Genomic DNA, 13,770 nt, shown 5'->3' with positions numbered 1-13,770 from the left:
ACCAAACGACATACAGTATTAATCTGAGAAGGGTCAAAATGTGGCTAGAAATAAAACATTCATAAATTTGTTAAGAGTCTCTCATGGATGCCATTTTTGCCCGTCTCTTGCTCCATGCCTCCTGCTTTATTTTTGTTTCATCCCACTGAATGCATTAAATGACCACACACAGGCCTGGCATATTTATGAATTATGAAGATTTTGGGTTGCTTTTCTGTTTGGATGATGACATTTTTAGGCATGACGTGTTTCATAAGACATGGTTTTTGGAAAAAGTACTTTTTTACGTCACCAACGCCTTAGAAACCTTGAAACAGATGCATACCTAACAATCAGCCTGCTAAACTTTGCATGGATGAAAGAAACTTGTGTAGGCAGTTCATCAAAACTCTGAGATTTAAATCCTCTTAAACCAAGTCCAGCATGCTGCAATTAATCCTTCTAAAGTAATGGTTACTCATAAGTTACTCGGTGAATGCATGTGTCCTTCAGTGTGCATGTCCATCCATTGCCTGCATGGGTCATGTGGGTGTATATGTGTGTTTGACTTTGCTTTCTGCCTGGTTTTTGCTTGTGTTGTTGTTTGTTGCCAAAATGCATCTGATCACGCTTGACGTTAGAAGCCAGAAAATGAAAGAAACCCGGTAAAATAACAGCAAGAAAAAAAAAAGCCATGTCGCCCACCTTGACGTTTTGTTGAATCAATAGTGACTCCAGCTGAGATCAGTAGACGCATGTAAAATTGTCTGTCAGATATTTGGGGAAACAGTTATGGTATAGAGATTCGTGCTTCAGATGAAGAATTTCTGCTATATAGTTTAACAACAAAACAAAGTTCAATCAGTGCTAAATAATTCAGAGAGCTCCACTTCCCTCACACAGTAAAGCATAAATTGAGTCAATTTTATGAAGATTTCTTCACATGATAATTTTGATGCCTTTCTGATGTTTTTGTGAATGTTTCTGCAGAGCACAGAGACGAGTCCAGCCAGCAGCCTTCAGTCCCTACCCATCAGTCCTTGCAGTGAGAAGTCACTTCCATTAAAGGTAATCACAAGTAGGCCATTTTATCCTGTTTCTGCATTATGCCTGTCTATGCCATATTTTTCTTAATTGTCACGGTAAACAGCCATGTCGTGAGAATATAAGTAATAGATTCTGGTGGTGCTGTTTGGCACTGTGCAGAGCCAGTGGCTCATTCATTTAGGCAGATGAGTCGATGATTGATATCAAACTTCACACAAACAGGAGACGAGACGCGTAGATTCAGACTGCGTGGTCGCTGCATATAGCACAGGCTAATAAAGTGTTATTTATAAACCCTGGACTCCACTGGTCACACTTAAAGTACAATGAGACACATCAAGTCAGTGCTTTATAGCTCCGCTGATTGACTTAATCTGTTGTTTTTGTCTATAACAGCTCCTTTGATAACACATAATTTACCCTCAAGCCTCATTCATGAACTGCAGCGCTCAGTGACTTAGACGGTGGCTTAGTGTGTACAGGAGAGAGAACAACACAGGAATAGCACTTTCAGTTTTAGACCGGTAGCTATTTGGGGTCGTGTGGAGTTACAGATTGAAGGTCAAAAATAAAATATTTTAGACAAGATGCCGATCCTGGATCGGTCATCCATAACAATTGTTAGTGCTACACATGCCACCCTGCCGTGTGTCCATATTTTGCAATTCCGTTTTTTTAATACTGACATGTGTATGACTTGTAAAACTGTATTGTAAGCTGTTAACTCTACTTCAATGATCAAACAAATCTGGTTTTCAACACAGACACCTTTTTACCCTTTACAGTGAGGTTTGTAGTCAATGAGCAGTGAAAGTATGACCGTGTTGGGGACTGGCTGTAGCTCACTGTGCGTGTCTGCGCTCAGCTGCAGGTCTTCCCCTCAAAGAGCACACAGCTGTCCATGCACGGCAGGGGTCTGCAACCTGCGGCTCTGGAGCCACATGTGGCTCTTTTGGCCCTCTACGCTGACTCTTACACGCTTTGGCCAAAATCTATGTAAAACTGAGCAGTGTTTTAGATAGAAATGAAATAAAAAGGCTTATTTTAGCAGTTTTTCTGGGTGTTTTCATGCAGTATTTCCAAAGAACTTCCTTAATCAAAGGATACAGTAATATTTTCCTATGAAACACTCTATATAAGAAAATATATTCCATCTGTTTTTGTAAAGGTTTGATGTTTTCTTTGTTCAAAAACCAAAGAATGAAAATAAAATTATGGCTCCTTAACCATAACAACAGTGTTTAAATGCTAAGCATTTATACATTTAAGTTTTTGCTTTACAAAGAGTCATGTAGTTTTGGGGCTCTGGGCCATTATTACTTATTTTGCAGGAACCATCACAAAAATTGATCTTTAGATTGTAAATGTTGCTAAGACAAAAGTCATTTCTGAAAAACCCTAAAATGAATAAAACCTGAAAACCAAAAATGTTAACATGCAATGGTCAAGGCATTTGAGTTAAAAACACAAATTTTAACAAACAGCATCTTTAGGATATGAAAGTTCTTGCCAATACAGTAAATGGGACAAATCAAATTATATAATATAAATAGAGATGAATCCAGATAATAGGTGAGATAAGATAATAAGAAGATAATGAGCCTGACTGAACAGATGTTTGCTTTAAAGCATAAACTCTCATCTGCCCTCAGGTCCTCAGGGAGGCTGTTCAACAGGTGAGGGCCGTAGCAGAAAATAATTGTTTTAATTTTCACTTTAGGTTTCTACAGAAGCTGCGGAGGATCAGCGCATATCGATTAAAAAGAGTAGATTAAGACCATTAAGAGTTTTATTACTTAAAAGCATTTAATGCTAATCAGAGAAACCTGCAGTCATTTCCTAAATGGTGAGATAATTGATACAGACTACGCAGTCTTTATGGTCTAAAGTGTGTGATGTGAACTCGCTTTTCATTTCTTGTCAGCATTTACTGCTGTTGAATTTCAGTGTATAGAGCGGTCTATAAATAAATGTATTTTTTATTCTTTTTTTTAAGGAAAGCAGAACATTTCAGTAATGAATGTAAAATGAAATGGCATTACAAATTATGTGAATGTATTTAAAATAAACTTTAACCTGTCATAGAAGTTAAAAAAGAGCGAACTAAAGTCTCGGAGTTGGCCTATAAGAGAGATGGTGAGACACAATACAGTGTTATGACACTGACAGCTATGGAAATTATTACCATGTCTCCTGATCACAACACACAATTGTAGCAAATAACAACACTTAAATAAGAGCATGCAGAATAATTTAGTGGTTTTGTATCCATATCAGGCCAACTTTGTTTGCTTCTTCTCGATGAATTAGTTTTTTTTCGGTGTTGTTCGTCACATGTGTCTCCCTGAAGTGATGGCCTGTCCACAGTGTACTCTGCTTCCCTTTTTAGGAGAAGCTCTAGCTCCGTGTGACCCTTACAAAGTCAAAGCAGGTAGAGAAAATTGATGCATGAATGGATTTTTATTCAAACAAGGCACAAGCTCAGTTCTACTTTAAACCACATATCAAACCACACACTCACTGATGCCTAAAATACTCTGGTCCAGCTTGTTTAGTTAAAAGAGCCCAGAAAAGAGCACAGCAGTCTGTCTGTGATCAAAAAATATAAAACTGAACCCTCCTTTGATCTGTGCGTCGTCTTCAATTTTAGCCTTATCATTGCAATTAATAGCCTTTTTTCCACATCAGCTCCTGCTGAATTATGAAGAGATCAAATAGGAAGAAAGATTGGTGGGGTAAGGCATGCAGGGTAGCGGCGAGAGTGAAACGAAGAAGAGGATAGCAAAAAAGACAAAAAGACAAAGATGAAAAGCGAGTGGAGAAGGGCTGAGCTGAATGAGAGAGGGGCAAAGTGCCTCACTTGCCTCGACAGGCTGCAGACCCCCTCTGTCAACCAAGTTCATCAGAGCCGTGTGATCTGAATAAGATTTATTAATCTCTGCAGGGAGCATATGTGTGGGTAGCTGCTGAACTGCCTGCATGGGTGTGAGTGTGTTAGCAGGGTTTAAGTCTACCCAGAGAGGGCTTTTGGCAAGCTTTTCTCTGACATATACCCTAGTTAGATCGCTGCAGACTTCTTGTTGGGGAGTCACATGGGAGAGTCAAGTCCCAAGTCTGCAATGCTGCCTGTGATCGTGTTTTTTTGTAACACTTTATGCACAATCTCATACAGTACAGCCAGAAAGTGCACACACCGCTAGTACGGAGAGGATTGTGGCTTTCTTTCCTGTGTGCCTCTGCTCAAAGTCTGCATGGGTCCATATCCGTATCCTGATGTGTGTTTTAACTGAAAGCTCCATACTGAATATTACATTATCACACTGCATTAGAGTGTGCGTCTGTGTCAGTGAGAGTGTGCATTTCTGGCCTCCTTACTGACCTACATGAAGTATCAGTGGCTGCTAGATGATAAGGAAAAATTAAAAATGTAGGCTGGGACACAGCTTGAAGACGGCCTCTGTGGTTTAAACCTTCTGTGAATATTTGTAATAGGTGGACAGAATGAAAAGTAGGATCGGGGAAAATGGTTTTACTAAACTGTCCAACCCTCTCTTAAAATCATTAATCATTAAAAGACCGCACCACCATAAATCAGTGATGTCGAAACTTGTTGCCATGGTGTCCAAGATCATCAGGTTGAGAGCGATAATAATTTTACTGTGAAGTGTTTTCTTTTTTTATCTCAAAAAAATGTTTTGATGAGCGTGGAAAGGTGACACATTTGGCAGCAATAAGGTCCTCGGTTCAAATCCCAGCTTCGGGTTTTCATTCAACACGTCTGGATTCCCTCGGGGTACTCCAACGTCCTCCCAGAGTTTGAAAATAAAAATGCCTGATGGGTTAATTGTTCTCTCTAAATTGGAGTGGGGTGTGTGTGAATGGTTGGTTGTTTGGTTGGTTGGTCGTTTGGTTTGATTTTGAGGCATCAGAGTCAAGGGGAATAAATACATATGAATGCTGCATTTCTTTGGTATTATTTATGAAAAAAATCATGCATCACTTGTCTTTCACTACACAATGATGAGCTACTTTGTTGGTCTATCATGTAAAATCTCTAAAAAAAACCTTTGAAATTTCTGGTTTTAACATGACAAGATAGAAGGATAAGCAGGTTTAGAACATGGATGAATGGGTGGATGAATCTAAGAGACACAAAGGGAGAATGTGAATGACAAAACCCGGCATGTCCAAAAGAAAAGGTCACACATTGAATTCTGAATGCTACACTGCTGGACAGGACAGGTTAGGAAAAAAAAAAAAAAAAAGGTCACATACCGTAATAATGTGTTGAATCGCCTTTAGCTTTGATTACAGCGCACATGTAGCAGTGGCATTGTACCGATAAGCTTCTACAGTAGAATACTGGATACAGTTTTTGCTGAGAACTTGTGGAGATCGTGGGAAAAATGTCATCCCAAATATTGTCCATGGACTTCCTGGTGGCCAAGCTATGTGTGAAAATGACATTTCAAGTTTCTTGAACCACTCTCTCTCAGTTTGAGCACAGTGAATGATGGTATTGTGATCTTGTAATGTTATTGTGTCATAAAGGGAAGAAGTAACGAGCTGATGGAACAACCTGAGCATTTTCCTGCTGTTCTAGCATTTTCCTGTAGGAGGTCAGCATTTTCCTGCTGACCTCCTACTTGTACAGTAGACACTAAACATGGTGGGTGCATCACTACATATAGCTCTCTCCTTACCCTGACGCACCCTTCACTCTTTAAGAGGGTAATTCTGGACTCATCAGACCACACGACCTTCTTCCATTGCAAGTCCAGTCTTTATTTTTCCTATCGAACTCAAACCTTTTTTTCCAGATTAGCCTCACTACTCTGTGGTTTTAAACCAGCTTCATAGTTGTTTACTCCCATCCCTTTAGTTTTACATGAATTTTGTGTTTTATCTATTGAACATATTTGTTTGTTCTGCTGTTGTTTTTTGGGGTTTGATTTTAACCTAACGTTTAAGTGATTGCTGATTATGAATATATTTTTTTCCCTTCACAGTTTTTTAGCGCAGGTGATCGTCACTGACTATTCTTCCAGTTTCTAAAAATGCTTTGCCAGATTCAACCCAATTCTAGTCCTTTTATATAATATCTGTAGATTTTTTTTTATGTCCCTGATGAATGTCAGTAATTTGACCAAATTTAGATAACCCAAGGATGTCTTTAAACGTGGTAATTTAATTAGAATCTACATACTACATGAGTTGGGGATAAATATTTTGTTGCCAGATGAAAAGCAATCATCCATGCTGTAATTATCCAATGGGAGGCTCTTATTGATTTGCTTTGTTAAATCCAGGTGGTGATCTTATTTGAACAAGCAGTTGATCTTTCTAATGGATGTATTTAATGTTTGTTTTCAAAGTCAAAGTGATTAAAACATATGGTGTTCTGATTATTCTTTTATGTGCCATTTTACTATGAGGAGCCAGTAACAAAGTGCACCTGAATAGGACATCATAAACGGTTCCAGCTCTTTTTGTAAACCAGCATGAAGAGGGGACTAAAGTAGGTATCCAAGAGGAAAGAGGGGGTCAGTTTTTCTTTTGAGGATTTATGTATGTATATTTTAAATTTGTCTTGAATCCTGTTTAAAGTCCCTGATGTCTGGACACTCATGAAAAACATTATTCACTGCTCTGTTGTAATGTCTGAGTTATCAGCTTATGGTGCCTCTGATATCAGCGCCGCATTGCTCCGAAGCCATCTGGCATGTCGTTGATTCGTTTTTTGATTGTATTGTCATACAAAGTCTTTCTTGATTGTATATCAGAGCCCAGTGTTACCCTGCATTTTCCTGCATAGCGATTGAAGGTCTCCACATGTGCTGTACTGTATGAGGTTTTTTTTTTCCCAGGCAAGCAATCAACTCAGCTGGGAAGCAACTTCCCAGCTTTGCTTCATCAGACATTTTTTATGCAATTCGTACAGTTTCTCCTGTCCTTATTTAGGGTTTTTAGCTCTATTGAATAAACCCCTTTTTCTCCTGCTAGTTTGAGCTGTACCATGTTAGCATTGGAAAGATAGTGTACTTGCTTTTTTTCTTTGGTTAAACATGTCCTGATGAAACCTTTACACAGGCTTTCTATTTTGTTGAGGTTTCTTTGAATGGAAAGTGAATCATTTAGCTTTTTTTTTATTTGGTGAGGGATCAATAACAGACATTGTTACATAAATGTCACAAAACGAGCAATTTTTAACACCGTTTAGACCGCTGTCACAAATCCCCTCAACTGCGTCCAGTTTTAATGCAGCCACTGTGGTGTATTTATCCCACTACTTTTCATACAAAATGTACCTCTCTTCTATGTGCCATTACTAAATTAACCTGACCTACTTAAGCTTACATCTTCTTGACAACAGATTTTGTTAATCATTCAGCAATGATGATTTATTAAGAGGCTAATGTGCATTTTTTTTCTCATTTGTGGTTGTAACTCTCCACAGACCAGACCACGAGTTTCCGGTTTTTAGTTACTAGAACAGTTGGTGATAAATTTGGCGTTAAAATGTTTTGCCATCACACAGAATTTTCACATAACTATTGGCAGTCCATGTAAAGTTGCACAAAAAGCTTGACGTTGACAGCATAAACTGACACAGCATAATTTAGACAAAACCAACTTTTAAAATTTTGTACATTTATTCAGTGGGGAAAAAGTTTAAAAATAATTGTTTTAGACAAAGCCACCGATTTTCAATTACTGACAGTCCCTACAATAAGTTTCACATACAGAGAAATTGGCACATGGTGGGATTTGCAATTGCAAATTCAGGCGGTCCTGTTTATGCACTCTGTTCTCCAGTTAATTTTGTAGATTTATAATTGGAAATAAGTCAGGGTAGTGGACATTTTGTAACTGTTTGACTTTCTTCCTCTAAAATCAGTTTGCAGCTTCCTTATCCGTGTGTTTGGAACTATTATTGCTTGAAAACCAACACTGGTTTAATGTTTAGATTAAGAAAGGTTTGTTTTTTAATTTGGTGTTCGTTTTAAGTCACTTGTTCCCATTAGAAATATTTGAAGTGAGAAAACCATTAATGTGTTCAGTTCTTGTTTTAACCATTGTGTTTAAGGCACAGCAGTGACAACAATTCTTCAATTAACTTCGCTGTTGCTGTATTAGCAGCATTTTTGCAACATTTGCCATCCCGCTGATGGTCACAGTTGCCAACGCTGCCCTGTGAAAGCAAGGTCTTGCTCTCTTCATGTCGTCTCTCCTTTCTGCTCCTGCGGTGTCTGGCAGAGACACTCTTTCAACAACAAATGGGACTAAACCTGCCCTGAGACTGAGGCTGCAAGTAAAAACTGAAACAAACAGTGTCCCACTTTAACCTTTATTAGTTTATGATCATTTGTGTACATTTACATCACAGCCATAGTGTTCATTCTGGCAAAGCCCTCGATATATTACACATAATTTGTGTAGCTATTCTCATCTGATCCAGAGAAGAACTCGGTTTAAAGAACAGGAAGTGAGCAACAGCAGCTGAAGGGTTTTAGATTGAGCAGGATACAGAGGTGTGTATGTACATATACAGAAAGGAGCATGAGTAACACGGTGGGAGGAAGAGGTAACCTTTGACAGAGCTGAAGGCACAGAAAATAACACAAATATAAAGACATATCGCATGAGAAAAAGCTGGATTTTGGGGGGAAAAAAGTCAGTGTCAAGAAAAACACGCTACTTGACAATGTGATAAACTGGAGAGAAACTGGATGAGGAAGAAGGCGTCTGGTGAGGATGTGTGAGCTACAAGGATTCCAGGTTTATGTAAATGTAGATTGGTGAAAATGACAGATTTTTTTTTATATATATATACAAAAGAAAGTAGAGAAGATCACAGTAGAAAGGTTGCAGAAAAAATGATGGATTAAAGGAGTGAGTTTGTCCTGGCACTCCAGAAGACGATTCTGAGTGTAAAAATAATCTACGGTAGCCACCTGAGAGGCTGCTGTGTCACAGTGCGCCCTAGTTTAATTTAAACCCAACGCATATGACACTGTTTCTTTTTTCCTGTTTTTAAACCAGATTTTGTCCCAGTTAAAGTTACTTACTGTATTTTAGAAGAAATAAGAGAGAAATCGTCTCTGAGTTACTGTTAGAGGTCTGTTGCAAGCAACAGTGTGTTACTTTCAAAATGTCTTGGATAGCAAGTTTTGTACAGACTGACTTGAATTGACATTTGCATTTATTACCCGTGCTGCATCAGAGATGGATATTTTCTTTACAATGAAATAGTCGCCACTCTATCAAATATGACAGAATTATAACTTAATATACAATCTGGTGAGTTTTAATGTTATTATGGGCTTGTGCCCAGTGCAGTGAAAAATATAAGAAGGTGAAAGGGTTATATGATTTCAGGAAAACATAAACATTCAGGTACATCACCGATACAGGTTTTTCTATCGACGATGCTGGCGTTTAAAATTCAGGGTGATCGACTGTTTTAAAGAAAGACCCATGCTTTGTTTTACTTAGTTAAAATGTTTTTTAGACCCAAGTTTTTTTTAACGTGCTCAACATTTTCCTGCTTTCTTTCTCCTGATCTGCACAGTCAGTTTACGTGAGCTGATTGAAGCAGTAGTTTATTTTTCCTTTTGCAGTTTTATTCATGTGTTGGTGCAGATATCTCATATTACTCAACATTTCTGTGTTTTTAATCTCCCACTTTAGAACAATATATTTTTTTAGAATAAACAATACATTTAAACACCCAAACGTTATTGGCTTCTTTGTCAGTGAGAGTACATTTAGATTCAAATTTAACATTTTTCTATTGCAGTATTTCCGCGCAATATTTTGCCTATGTTTGCTCGACACAAAGCAGAACATCACAGATTAAACAGAGTGGGTTTGGACCCACTTAGTTTAGTAAGTACAGCTCAGTAAATTTACTATGCAAAATTCGTCAGTAATTCATGTTCCTTTTCCTCTTATTTAAACCTTGTGCTGCATTTATGTCGTCCACTCTTAGCATCAGCTTATGTCGAGTTTATTCATGCTTTTTTAACATTAAGCACCTTAAACATCTTTGATGACAAGTCTCTGAGCGTTCAGCAGATGGAGCATCCACAGCAAAGTGTGTACTAACGTTCCCTTAGAGGCTGAGAGAGCTCTCCTACTGCTCCGAAACTTGATTGTAACTACACATGTGGTGCAGCTCATGTTAGTGTGTGTTCAAATGCATGCATAGTCTGTAGCTGTTCCACCTGTCTTCACATCAATTCAATTCACCTCTTTGCCTGTTTGTACTCCCACTTTATTCCCACAAGTTCAGATTTTGTCTCTTCCTCCTTTATTGTCTTCTCTCCTGTTGAAAGAGTGTAAGGAACAGCACCTCCTTTTCCTGGCACACACTGAGGGTTGGATCACTTTATGTGCACAACATGGCAGTGAAACTTGTAAACATGCCAGTGGTTAAAAATGGCAAAGATCCTCCCTTTGTCTGACCTTAAATTTTTCTAGCCTTGCAATTCACACAAACTTCCCATATGCTGCCACAACTTTAGCAGTGATGATATCAGAAACGATTTAGAGATTTTATCAAAAGTATCATCAGGACTTGAAACTCTATGTCTGCCATAAAATTTCCACTCCCCCATATGATTTTTTCCTCTGACAGTTCTCCTTGGGTTAGATCTTCAAACCTGTAATTGTGAAATTTAAAAAGGCCTTTTTACATGCTAAATTATTCATTGCTCCAACATCATATAAAACCTTCTCAGCCTTGGGCTAATTGCAGAAAGAAGAGTTAGACTGATGTGATTTCTACACAAGGGAGCAGAAAAAAAAAAGTTTCCTTCTTATTAGAAGCCGTATCAAAACATTTCAGTAAAACTGTGTATCTTCACTTGATGGTGTGCCAACTGAAAAATTTAATAGCTATAAAGGCTAGACCAGATTAGCTTTACAATTTCAGAAAAGTCCAGCATGAATCGGAACACACTGGCTGGTAATCCAACATAAAATTAGGGCTGTTGTAAACGAATATTTTAGTAATCGAGTAATCTATCGATTATTCTTACGATTAATCGAGTAATCGGATAAAAAAAATTATAAAATGAAATATTGGTAAATCTGGCATAATACCGGTGTTACTATCAGATATCAATATCAGTCCAATTTTTCATATTTGAGCATCCCTAACAGTTGCTTTTTTGTAGTTTAGAAAACTAACCTGTAACAATAATAGCTCACTTTCTAAGTTAACCAGAAGAAAAGTTATAGAAAAATCTGAAATTATATTGAATTTAATAACAAAGAGGCAGGCTCACAAATATGCTTATAAAAAATGTCTACAATCCAGCTTTTAGTTTATGTATTCATCTTCAGTGAGTTTAATAGATTAATTAAACTCACCTTGCCACCTAACCTGTCACGCTTTGGGTTTGAAAATACGGGAAATGCCGCCTGGAGTGGGAGGAGAGGGCGAATGAACAACGTAAGATGGGGTGGAGGGGAGGAAATAGACCAGCGGACTGACGAACCGTTAGACCGGGGGACGAACACGGGGGGAAGCAATACGGGATATTTACGACACCTTCACTGGTCACACTCAGAAACTCATCTACCAGCCATGTACGATGCGCTCCGCCACCCGTTTCTTCAGACCGGGATATGAAATTTATTGTGCGGTTCGTCGGTAAAGCTACATTTACACGGTAAGCATCAGCTACTCAGCCGCCCGCCCTGTTCAGGCTATCCGCTCACCTCAGCGCTCTTCCCGCCGTTCGCTTTCAACCAGCAGCCCCGGAGGAGAAATGCTGCCGTACTCCAGGCATTCCCCCAGTCATTTTAAGGATGCTTATTGGTTCCCCAAAAACGATAAAAAGTCGGGCATTATCATCAATCCATAAAATCCCCACGGGCCAATCTTGAAGATTGGACTTTATGCCGCTGAGACTTAGCTTTTGTCAACAACTCAGAGGCGGAAGTGAGAGCTCCGCGGCCATCTCCCCCGATTACAGAAATTTACCTCAGCTCAACCTTTAATTAAATCAATCAATCAAAAAAAAAAAAAATCATGTTCATTTTATTATCCTGAAGATTTGTATTTGGTGCAGCTGAACCACTGATACGATCCCCCTCATTCAGGCATTCTTTCAGACTTCTGATCACTTGGATAAACGTTCCCTGATTTCAAAACTTTTACTGAAGATGCGCTTGTAAATCCAGTCTCTAGTGGGACAGCAGAGTGTGGATTCAGCCTCCAGATCAACATGAAAGATGCATTTGGTTAAGCACAAGCAGGTGCATATAATTTATGTGCCACCTTTTAATTTCATTGTTTGTATGTAGTCACTGGAGCCACAGTCAGTGATTTTTTGTCACTGTGGAGTAGAAAGCTACAAGTATTCATCTTCTTGATGTGTGATGGGACGATGTGGATTCTCTATTCATCTTCCTGAATATTAATTCAACCGCATACAAATTAAATGCAATTATATATGATTTTATTTACAAACACAATCACAGACATTGAAGAAAGTCTAGCACAACGTCTGATCGAGAGATCTGGAAGATAACTTATCTTTGTGACCTCACTTTCATGTTAAAAAAAAAAAAAACTGTCTGGGATTTGAACTTTGTGACATTGTGTTATCCTGCTGAGCGAAGCCCTGATAAGATGGAGACACTATGGTCATAAAAGGGTGAACATGGTCAGCAATAACACAAGGGTAGGAGTTTTTATAAATTGCTCGGTTGTTGCTAAGGGGCCCAGAGAAAAGTTACCTACAACATTACCTTACTGTTGATACACAGCCTGACGGATGCATAACATTGCGTTATGTCAAGTTGTAACTATGTTATTTGTGATATCCTGTTAATGGCGACAAACAACTTAACAGTTTTATCTAATAAAATGTTAATGTGTTCAAAAAAACGGTCTATTTTGGATATCTATATTACCAGATTTGATGAAAATAAACTCAAGGTAAAAGCTGTGAATGTGTGTTTTTCTCAAAATTGTGCTCTTGGTTTTGACACAGAAAGTTGCTAAAATGAAAAAAAAAAACATAAGAAGAAAATACTTTAAGATTTTAATTACATTTTTGAGTAAATATCCGTATTTAGCTATTCAGAAGGTCTTTGTATTGGTTATTAGTGTGTGACTTCATTAATAAAAAACTGAGTCTTAAAGTCAGAAGGGCAGTATGTTCTTGGAGTCAGAGCAACAGGGCAAGGACGTAGATAATGAGATCAAATCTTTGAGCCTTACTTAATATTCTGGCATCTGTATCTGCAAGTTTTCATTTTAGAATATTTTAGCTCACCACTCATACAATAGATAACTACAGTTAATGAGATGCAATATAAACTGGATTTGGTTTAAATTAGCCAATAAATAAAATTATGATTAAATGCCCTCAAGAGAAATTGTCTATGCAGTTCTAAGAGATAAATTAGATGAGATTCAGAATTGGTTCCATTTTTATTGCAAAACTGTTTGTCGTTTTCTTAATTTTGAGATAATATGCACAATGAGTCTTCTGATTGCAGTTCAGCTATAGTTGATTTAGTTTTCTGTCTTTCTTGTAGTTTTTCTCTAATATGACCAAGAAATCTTGGCACAAATACTGTTAATACTACTACTAGTAATAATAATAGCATCACTGTAAAACATGACACGAGGTTCGTTGTCTTAGACTCGACTTTATTGCTTTTTGATTTGGGTCTGTTTTCTAAAATATTTTCTAAACAGTAATTGCTTTTCAGACACATGAA

General features: G+C 38.0%; 1 protein-coding gene across 3 annotated transcripts in view; it reads left to right on the top strand.

Moving 5' to 3' along the window:
• Positions 1-13,770, top strand: part of ccser1 (coiled-coil serine-rich protein 1) — a 136,226-nt gene that overhangs the window by 49,825 nt on the left and 72,631 nt on the right. For all 3 annotated transcript variants that reach the window (XM_014986345.2, XM_014986347.2, XM_014986346.2), the window contains one exon: positions 970-1,047. In XM_014986345.2, the coding sequence (XP_014841831.2) occupies positions 970-1,047 (78 nt within the window). The remainder of the gene's footprint in view (positions 1-969; positions 1,048-13,770) is intronic.

Source organism: Poecilia mexicana, unplaced genomic scaffold (genome assembly GCF_051168715.1).
Source record: "Poecilia mexicana isolate PSO_F unplaced genomic scaffold, ASM5116871v1 scaffold_9, whole genome shotgun sequence".
In the NCBI taxonomy this organism is placed as follows: Eukaryota; Metazoa; Chordata; class Actinopteri; order Cyprinodontiformes; family Poeciliidae; genus Poecilia; species Poecilia mexicana.
Note: the sequence above shows the minus strand (reverse complement) of the source record. Positions and strands in the feature narration are given on the sequence as shown.